We start from the raw sequence: 10,502 nt of genomic DNA, 5'->3' as shown, positions 1-10,502 counted from the left end.
ACGGATAGCCTCGGCTATGTTGATGATCCTCGATTCATTATTTGGTGGAGTGAGGAAGAATTAATGCTGAGCAGATGAAGGTGGCCAGGCATGGTGCTGGTCACACCACCACCTGTTTACTCATGGCAGTGTGTGACAGTGTCAAGTTTGTGTTTGCAGTAAAGTCTATTAACTAGGTTGAACACGGAGGTTATATCAAAGCAATAGTTTATTTTTGTTTTCCTCTGGAACTCTTTGTAAGAATGGAAACAGGATGTGAACACAGCACACACATTCAGCTGAAGTCAGAACTGTTCATCCCCAGCATTCAAGAACATCTGAGCCTGGACTCACACCTGAGTTGCGATTGAACATTAATTCATGCATTTCTGCAAAACACAAATAGTATTGTTTTCAAAACCCTTTGCTATGTCAGCTGAATTTAGTTTTCATAAATATTCATTTTGTAGTCAGACAGCCGAAATTGTGCTTAGAGTTTTGGGTTAACATTCATCTTGAAGATATGAAGGCTTCCAGGCATATTAATGACATTTTCCCTCTCATTGTGTGCCATAGCAGCCCGTGGAGAGAAACCCTTCAGGTGCACTCTGTACGTGAAGGCGTTTGCACAGTCACCACATCTTAAAGTACACCAGAGAACACACACGGGAGATAAACCCTTCAAGTTGCAGTGTGTGCGTGAAGGCATTTGCACGTTCATCAAATCTGATGAATTTGGGAAACTTTTTCACTACATCATGAATATATTAATAAGTATAGACGTGTAAGTCACGTGTGCATTCCTCTGTGCCTGACGTGTAGATGGTGTGGATATTCTTTTTTTCTGTCTGCAGCTGACGCTTCCTCTGCAGAATTGGTCTGATGGAGCAAAGGCACTCAGCGCAGCTCGGTATGACAAGTCAACAATGCGACCAGCGTGCATACAGCACGGACATGACTGGAAATTTGACACGGCACCAGAGAACTTACACGGGAGAGAAACCCTTCAAATGTACTGTGTGTAACAAGGCATTTGCATGGCCATCAGTTTTTCAGAACCACCAGAGAACACACACGGGAGAGAAACCCTTCATGTGCACGATGTGCGGGATGGCGTTTACACAGTCATGTAATCTTGTAACACACCAGAGAACACACACGGGAGAGAAACCCTTCAAGTGCAGTGTGTGTGGGAAGGCATTTTCATGGTCATCTGCTCTTAAAAAGCACCAGAGAACACACACAGGAGAGAAACCCTTCAAGTGCAGTGTGTGCGTGAAGGCATTTGCACAGTCATCTGATCTTGTAAAACACCAGAGAACACACACGGGAGAGAAACCCTTCAGGTGCACGATGTGCCGGATGGCGTTTGCACAGTCATGTAATCTTGTAACACACCAGAGAACACACACAGGAGAGAAACCCTTCAATTGCACTGTGTGTGGGAAGACATTTTCATATTCATTTGCTCTTAAAACACACCAGAGAACACACACGGGAGAGAAACCCTTCAAGTGCAGTGTGTGTGGGAAGACATTTTCAGATTTATCTACTCTTAAAAAACACCAGAGAACACACACAAGAGAGAAACCCTTCAAGTGCAGTGTGTGCGTGAAGGCATTTGCACAGTCATCTGATCTTGTAAAACACCAGAGAACACACACGGGAGAGAAACCCTTCAGGTGCAGTGTGTGTCGGAAGACATTTTCAGGTTCATTTGCTCTTAAAACACACCAGAGAACACACACAGGAGAGAAACCCTTCAAGTGCAGTGTGTGTGGAAAGGCATTTTCAGATTCATCTCATCTTCAAAGACACCAGAGAACACGCACGGGAGAGAAACCCTTCAAGTGCAGTGTGTGTGGGAAGACATTTTCAGATTCATTTGCTCTTAAAACACACCAGCGAACACACACAGGAGAGAAACCCTTCAAGTGCAGTGTGTGTGGAAAGGCATTTTCAAATTCATCTGCTCTTAAAACACACCAGAGAACACACACGGGAGAAAAACCCTTCAAGTGCAGTGTGTGTGGGAAGACATTTTCATGGTCATCTTCTCTTAAAAAGCACCAGAGAACACACAAAGGAGAGAAACCCTTCAAGTGCAGTGTGTGCGTGAAGGCATTTGCACAGTCATCTGATCTTGTAAAACACCAGAGAACACACACGGGAGAGAAACCCTTCAGGTGCACGATGTGCGGGATGGCGTTTGCACAGTCATGTAATCTTGTAACACACCAGAGAACACACACGGGAGAGAAACCCTTCAAGTGCACTGTGTGTGGGAAGACATTTTCAGATTCATTTGCTCTTAAAACACACCAGAGAACAAACACGGGAGAGAAACCCTTCAAGTGCAGTGTGTGTGGGAAGGTGTTTGCACATTCATCTACTCTTGTAACACACCAGAGAACACACACAGGAGAGAAACCCTTCAAGTGCAGTGTGTGTGGGATGGCGTTTGCACAGTCACCAACTCTTCATGTACACCAGAGAACACACAAGCATCAGAAGATCCACAAGGAGTGGAGTCTGAAATCAGCTTGTGAAAGTCAAAGTGCCGCAATGAGCCCATTCCTCATGAAACAAGAAACGGAAGAAAATCCCAGCTTGGACACTTTTAAAGGTATCGAGGTGAAATATGAAGAAGTGAAGGTGAAATGTGAAGAAGTGATGGTGAAGAGTCAAGAAGTGAAGGTGAAATGTGAAGAAGTGATGGTGAAGAGCGAAGAAGTGAAGGTAAAATGTGAAGATGAAGATTCAACTCCTATATCGGACCTTCACATCGATGGAGGCAACGTGAAGCAGGAGGAGAATTCTAACTGCAAGGCAGAGCGAGGCAATTCCCAGCAGTTTGTGGAAGTGGAGGTGTGGGTGGACTTCCTCCGAGACAATACAAAGTCAAATGGAGACCCGGTAGATGTGTAAGCTTGAGACGATGTCGCTCCAATAGATGCACCTTTGTCACAGGCCTTTAATGACAAGAATGTGAAGTTGAACACTCAATTCCTAGGTGCAACCTGCAGGGTAAGAGCAGCCAGTCTTTGTGGACCTGTGGGTTGGGTAGATCTCTAACCAGGAGCGAGAGCCAATAAGCTCCCAAGCATTCACAAGGTTCTAATAATTCCATTTATATGGTGCTTGCTTCATCGCCTCTGGCAATTCGGAGTTTTGTATCGTATCTCGTCTCAAACACTCGAAGAGCACCCCCAAGTAGCAGCTGCCCCTGTGTGGCACAAGGTGGTGGCCCTGCACTGGCCTGCATGTGGACAAGAGCCTGTCAGTAGGGGGCGATCACTGACGTGCCATCTCAGTTGTGGAGTTTGTAGGTAATGTTTGGAATTTGCTCAATTTTGACCCAGACGCCAGCATGCAATGGCCTCGTTTTGAATGGCGCAATAGTATGTTGTACATACACTGTTAAGCAGACGGTGTGTATTTTTTCAAATATCGTCTTGTTAAAAACATTTTGTCTATAAGGGTCAAACATTGATTAAGTGATGTTAGGACAAAGTGTGTCTTTTAGAAGTAACCTGTACAGATAACTCGGGTGAGACTCATTCTTCTTGTGATACAGGTCAAAGTGTGTTTTTGTGTTTTCAGGAAGCATCTCCCTCTGGAGCAACTCATTGTCTTGGAAATAGGGAGCACACTTGTATCATTCATCAGTGACAAGGCATACCACTCAAAAGTTACACGTAGAGGAGATACATTCTCTACAACACGAATTATAATTTTGTATTACGTGTTGATGTAGATTTTGTCTAACTAGGTCTAGAAATGCTCTTTGCTGATTAACGTCTGGATGTCCGAAACTATCGGTTGAAGCAGCCCGGCTGCTTTTGAGACGCTGTGCACCAATAAGGGTCCACAGGTGGCTTGCACTGAATCAATAATGCACTCTCAGAAGGCTGTGCTAGTTATAGTTTGTGTAAAACATTCCTTTGTTTCGTGGAGAGATCGATAAATGAAAGATGTTGTGTCTGTTGATCTGCTTCATAGCAAGGAGGTAATTTAAGAGACTACATTTGAAATGCATTTTTGCATTTTTGTCTCCCTAGTGGCGATGTTTACACACCGCACCGGGTACTCGTTTGAGGCTGAGTCGACGTAGGGGAGGCTCAGGACCGGTTCAGAAAATCGTCACTGGCGGTGTTGGCCACGAGCGGGAATGGAACTCGGCTGGTCGGGAGCGCAGCGCTCACCACGTCACTGCCGCTCCCCTTCTGTCAACAAACTTGAACTCTGACCCCTGCTCTCTAACGTCACTGCTCAGCGTGACCCTCATCGGCGTCAAACGCCAGGGGGCGGTGGGCCTTGCTAGTGACGTCATGTCGCCCACCCCGCGACCACCGCTCTCTGTTGAGCGTGACGTCACCTTCGTTCGGCCGCTGCCGATTTCTGTTCCGGTGCCAATCCTTATTTGGGCAAAGCTACGCGCGGTGACTGCACCGCGCGTAGCCCGGAAGTGACGTCAAGCCACCTGCTGCTGCGTGACGTCACGAGGAAACAGGAAGCTGCCGCTTCGCGCGTGAACTGAAATCCGAGGTGAGAAATTCTCAGCGCGGTTGTGGTGGTGGTGGTGGTTGTTGTGGTTGTGGTGGTTGTTGTTGTTTACCGAGGTAGAGCCTCGCTATCTCTCTCGTAGGGATGTCAATTGAGTATCAGCGAGCATGGAAGCGATGTCCAGGTTGGAACTTTACAGCGCGGGGCCTAGCCACGTGGGATCTTGCCTCCTGCCCTCGCCTGATCGCGTTTGCTTCAATTCTCTTGCTTAGTTGAGCAATCTTTGTAAGAAAGTAATCAACCAGGCTATGCTTTATTTGTGTGTTGACCGACTCTCTGTGTTGCATTGCATTAGATTTCGTAATTGTACTCAGTTTGTTTGATTAAGTGTGCTTTCTCTCTCTCTCTGTGTCCTCGTGTTATTATTTACTGCAGTTACCAAAGCTCCAAATCTCTCATTGACACAAGGCCGTAATTATAATATATTATAATAATTATTATATATATTGGGGGACACAACCCTCCCAATTATCAAATATGCTCAAAATATCCCCCCCCCCAATATATTGCTATATAATATTGCTATATATTGCTATATAATATTGCTATAAAAATGTTTTCCAAATAATAATTGCTATGCTATGTTAATAAAAACAACAATTTTCTAAACCTTGGCCACAAAATCTGGACTTGTCTTCATATAACAATGCATAGATTTCTGTTTATATGATTGCGCTGTACTTTATGAATCCCTAATCTCTGCCATTACATACTATGAAACAAGAAAAGTAAAAAAACTGAGCAATGTAATACAATACAATATTAGACATGATTGTATCAAATAAACAATCCATCCCATGTGTTAGTGAAATTTGTTAATATTTTACGCAGGAAATGGCAGGACATTAGTTTTCAAATTTACATTTTTTTCTGGGGGGGGGTTCCCAGACCCCCTGGAAGATTTGGTCCCCCCCAATGTTGACTCCATGACTACGGCCTTGCATTGACTTGCTCATTTCTCTACCCCCCTCTCTCTCTATTTAAGGCCTCGACACAGAGGCATTGTATCTCTGTGTGCCTATGCGTGTATCTCTCTCTGTGTGTCTCTGTGTTATCTCTCTCTGTCTATGTGTCTCCGTGTCTGTGTTTTGTCTCTCTCTCAAATTGAGCAATCTTTGGAAGAACGTTATCAACCAGCTGGGGTGTTGTTGACTGTTACGTTAGCCGACTCTCTGTGTTGTATTGCATTACGTTTCTAAGTTTTCTAGGTTTGTTCTCTCTTTTTCACTTGTACCTGATGATGATTGCTTGTGTTGCAATCGAAACGTCGTATGCTATTTGCACACAGCGATGGTGTACGGTGCTTATTGTGGAATATTTTGCTGTTTTTCCCTGGAATTCTGTTTGCAAAGTCACATAGTCACTTCAAGATGTTTTCTTGTTCACGTTTTATTTTTTTGTTTGTTGTGATTGCACCTGATTCAAGAGCCGAATGGCTCACAGGGCTATACCAAATAAAGTGAAACTGAAACTATTATTTAATTTATTTATTTTTTCTACGTGACTTTACCGAAATAACCGAAGAGTATCTTGCTTTAGTTTAAATTTCTCTTCACCTGGCTCGCTACTCTGTAACTTTGTTTTGTTTTAAATATTCACAGTTGTATTTTTTATATTTTTTTACCAGGCCACGCCCACGTTGAGCTGCTCAAACCGCTCTTGTTTTCAGAAGCGACCTGCCCACAACAACAACAAGGTGGAGCTTGTCAACAGCGTGGCGGTGTTCAATCTAGACGTGTGGCGGTGTTCACTCTAGACGCGTGGCGGTGTTCACTCTAGACGTGTGGCGGTGTTCACTCTAGACGTGTGGCGGTGTTCACTCTAGACGCGTGGCGGTGTTCACTCTAGATGCGTGGCGGTGTTCACTCTCTACATGTGGAGGGGAAACCCGGGGATCAGGAAGGAAATCCATGCGACCACGGGGAGAGTGAGAGAGACACGCAGCCTCGGCTGTGTTGATTTATCCTCAATGAATTACTTGGTGGAGTGAGGAAGCATTAATACTGAGCAGGTGAAGGTGGCCAGGCGTGGGTCTGGACACACCACCACCTGTGAACCATGCCAGTGCGTGACAGTGGTGGAGCCATTGGGGGTGGGGTGGCACGTTCCTCCCCAACGATCCGATCAAAATCTCTAATTTCGATCGGATCCTTGGGGTTTATTAGTAACTAGCTTCACTACCCGGCTTCGCCCGGGATTTGGATTCTTGTCTTGGAAACATTTCATATTCCCTTATATTTCACTGAAAAACCCGTAAATGTTGATGCTCGCACGAAGGAAAAAATCCGAAACAAATTAAGTTACCTAAATCGGATGTTTTCACTCAAGGAAATTTAACCTTAATTCACTTCTACGCAAGGTCGATTTTGGCCACTCGGGAGGGGAATGACGTGGCGAGCTGAAAATAGTGGCGTTCACTTAGAAATTCCAGACAGCATAAGCTGTGAAAATTTCATGACGCCAGACCTCAGCGTTGGAGCGGTTTTTGCTGCTTCACACAAACAAACTGATGTAATTTCTGCTTCATATTTAAGATAGCCGTTGTACCCGTTCTTCACACGGATATGTATTGATGGTGTTGGTTGTTGGGTGGTGGTGGTGGTGGTTTTTGGGTGGGTGGTGGAGATTGGTGGGTGGTGGTGATTGGTTGGTGGGTTTTGGTTGTAGTGGGGGTGGTTGGTTGGTTGGTTGTGGTGGGTGGTTGTCGTTGGTGGGTAGTTGTGGTTAGTGGTTCGTTGTGGTTGGTGGGTGATGGTGTTTGTTTTGTGTTGGTTGGTAGGTGGTGGAGTTGGTGGGTGGTGGTGGTGGTGGTAGTGGGTGGTCGGTTGTGGTGGTTGTTGGGTGGTTGTGGTTGGTGGTGGGGGTTAGTGGGTAGTGGGTGGTAGTTGGTGGTGGCTGGTTGGTGGTGGTGGTGATGGTGGGTGGCGGTGGTGGGTTGTGGTGGTTGGTGGTGGTGGGTGGTTTGTGGGTGGTTGTGGTTGGTGGTGGTGGTCGATGGTGGGTGATGGTGGTGGGTTGCGGTGGTTTGTGGGTGGTGATAGAGGTTTGTGGGTGGTGGTGGTGATGGATGGTTTTGGTGGTTTATGGGTGATTGTGGTGGTTGGTGGGTATTGGTGGTTGGTAGGTGGTGGTGGGTGATGGTCGTTGGTGGGTTGTGGTGGTGAGTGGTTGTGGTTGGTGGGTGGTTGTGGTTGGTTTGTGTCGGTGGTTGTTGGTGGGTGGTGGTGGTTCTGGTTGGTTGATGTTAGTGGTTTGTGGGTTGTGGTGATTGGTGGGTGGTGTTTGTGGTTGTTTGTGGTGGTTGGTTGGTGGTGGTTGGTGGTTGGTGGTTGGTGGTGTATGGTGGTGGTTGGTAGATAGTGGTGGTGGGTGGTGGTTGTGGTTGGTTGGCGGTGGTGGTTGATGGGCGGTGGTGGTTGGTTGATGGGGGGTGGTAGTGGTTGGTGGGTGGTGGTTGGTGGGTGCTTGTGGTTGGTAGTGGTATTGGTTGCTGGGTGGTGTTGGTGGTTAGTGGCTGTGGTTGGTTGGTGGTGGTTGGTGGGTGGTGGTTGTTGGTGGTGGTGGTTGGTGGGTGGTTGGTGAGTAGTGGTGGTTGGTGGGTAGTGGTGGTTGGTGGGTGGTGGTGGTTGGTAGGTGATGGTGGTTGGTGGGTGGTGGGGCTTGGTGGGTGGTGTTTGTGGTTGGTGGTGGTTGGTTGGTGGTGGTTGGTGGGTGGTTGTTGTTGGTGGTGGTTGGTGGGTAGTGGTGGTGGGTAGTGGTGGTGATTGGTGGGTGGTGGTGTTGATGATGATGGGTAATGGGTGTTGGTTATGATGGTTGGGTATTGGTGGTGATGATGCGTAATGGTGTGTGATGATGGTGATGGGTGGTGGTAAGTATTATGATGGGTGGTGATTGTGGTGGGTTGTGATGATGATGTATGGTGGTTATGATGGCTGGGTGGTGGTGGTGGTGATGATGGGTGATGGTGTGTGATGATGTTGATTGGTGGTGGTCGTAATGATGATGGGTGGTGGTGATGATGACTGGTGATGGGTGGTGGTGGTGAAGGCTGGTGATGGGTGGTTTTGATGATGGGTGGTGATGATGGTGATCATGATGGTTGGCGATGATGGGTATTGATGCTGATGATGGGTGTTGATGATCACACTGGATCATTGGGGCAGTAGAGTAGAATGGCAGTGTTGTGAAGGAGGCAAATCACCTGAATATCTTTTGATTTAAAGCTTTCGTGACTGCAGTAATCCATATTCTTAGCTCTTTCGGTAAAGTCACATTGAAGGGAAACAATAAAATATATAAAACAATAAAAATTCTCACGACGTTTCGACCATAACACAAACGGTCGTCATAAGGTGTGTCGGTTAGCAGTAATTTATTTATTTTTAAACGGTGTATTTTTTCTATAAAAATTAAAAAACAGCGCCACGCGCAGCGATTTGGCAGTTTATTTAGAAGGACTAGTCCATCTATGTTCTGAAAAGAGGAGGGGGAGACGAAAAATTAATGTATGCTGTCTGAAAGCCACTGTAAGCGTGAACAATCAAGACCTGAAATGGTTTATCAATCTTTCCAATGATTGCTAAGCCAGAATCCATCTTCTCGGTTGAAATTGTCTCTGTGCTTGTATATGTTGATAGCCTCATGAACGAATCTCTCATGGTAGCCAGATGGCTTACAAAGAACCTTTGTCTTGGAAAAGTCAATGTCATGTGAGCCTACTGAATTATAACAATGATCTGCCACGGCCGAGGTGTTGGTCCTACCGTGTTTAAGGTCTGCTTTGTGTTCACGAATGCGGTCCGAGACATGGCGTTTGGTTTCTCCAATGTAACTACTACCACAGAGGCAACTTAGTTTGTAGACACCAGGGTACTGTATGTCCAGAATCACATCTTTTACAGACGGAACCAGATCACGTATTTTATGTAATGTGCTGAAACGGACCTGGATCTTGCGTTTATTCAAGATTTTGGAGATTTTTTTTGTGATCCCCGCAATGTAGGGTAAAGTTATGGTTTTGAAATGCTCCTCAAGAGGGTCCTTCATGGTTTGAGTTATAGCTTTGCGGATTGTATAGTCGGAGTAACCATTAGCCTTAAGAGCTTGGTGTACGTGCTTGAGTTCACTGCCTATGTGTTCCTGGTCGGATATGCATTGGGCTCTATGGTACAGAGTCTTGATGAGAGAATTCTTCTGTGATGGATGGTGGTGGGAATCCGGTTTCAGATAAGCATCCGTATGGGTAGCTTTCCTGTAGACAGAGTGGCTCACCAAGATTATACGGCTTACCAAAAATACATAAAGTAGATACACCCCTTCGTCCCATCGTCTCTACTATCAACTCCCCCACCTACAAACTGGCTCGTTTTTTGTCTGAAATCCTGCATCCTTTCACTGGAAAAACCACCTCTGCGGTACAAAATTCTACTCACCTGGTATCGACAATCAAAGGTATTTCCCTGTCCCCAGACGACCTGCTTGTCAGTTTTGATGTAGTTTCCTTATTCACCAAGGTTCCTGTACCTGACACCATCGCAATCATTGAAGACTTGGTTCATCAAGAACTAAACACTGAGGTACCCCCCCTGGTGAGACACTGTTTAACCAATACATACTTCACTTGGAATGGAACTTTCTACAAACAAACTGAGGGCACCCCAATGGGCTCCCCCCCATCTCCGGTTATAGCTAACATTTTCATGGAGAAATTTGAGACTGACGCCATCCAGACTGCCACTCTGCGCCCAACCTTATGGAAAAGGTACGTGGATGACACTTTTGTCATCTGGCCACATGGCCGGCCTGCTCTAAACCAATTCTTCGACCACATCAATTCCATACACCCAGCCAGCAGATTTACCATGGAAGTCGAAAAAGATGGCAAGCTACCTTTTTTGGATGTCCTAATAAAAAAGAGACCTGATGGTTCAATGAGCCACTCTGTCTACAGGAAA

At 45.9% G+C, this 10,502-nt stretch overlaps 1 protein-coding gene across 1 annotated transcript; it reads left to right on the top strand.

Annotated features, from left to right (window-relative positions):
* Positions 1 to 881: 881 nt before the first annotated feature.
* On the top strand, positions 882 to 3,280 carry LOC142912011 (uncharacterized). The gene is made up of 3 exons (XM_076060344.1): positions 882 to 1,690; positions 1,859 to 2,718; positions 3,254 to 3,280. The coding sequence occupies exons 1-3, from the start codon at positions 892 to 894 to the stop codon at positions 3,278 to 3,280; spliced, it is 1,686 nt and encodes a 561-aa protein (XP_075916459.1). The 5' UTR covers positions 882 to 891.
* Positions 3,281 to 10,502: the final 7,222 nt, after the last annotated feature.

The sequence above is a fragment of the Petromyzon marinus genome, unplaced genomic scaffold, assembly GCF_048934315.1.
Source record: "Petromyzon marinus isolate PM22_M1 ecotype Great Lakes invasive population unplaced genomic scaffold, UKy_Petmar_22M1.pri1.0 PM_G_Scaffold_181, whole genome shotgun sequence".
NCBI lineage: Eukaryota > Metazoa > Chordata > Hyperoartia > Petromyzontiformes > Petromyzontidae > Petromyzon > Petromyzon marinus.
The sequence above is the reverse complement of the archived record's forward strand: the minus strand, read 5'-3'. Positions and strand labels throughout refer to the sequence as shown.

Excerpts from the sequence above, each read along its gene's own strand:
- LOC142912011 (XM_076060344.1), top strand. The coding sequence starts at position 892 with ATGACAAGTCAACAATGCGACCAGCGTGCATACAGCACGGACATGACT. Across the intron at positions 1,691-1,858 it reads GTGTCGGAAGACATTTTCAG|ATTCATTTGCTCTTAAAACA; the intron begins GTTCATTTGCTC and ends AGACATTTTCAG. Across the intron at positions 2,719-3,253 it reads TGAAGAGCGAAGAAGTGAAG|AGCCTGTCAGTAGGGGGCGA; the intron begins GTAAAATGTGAA and ends CATGTGGACAAG.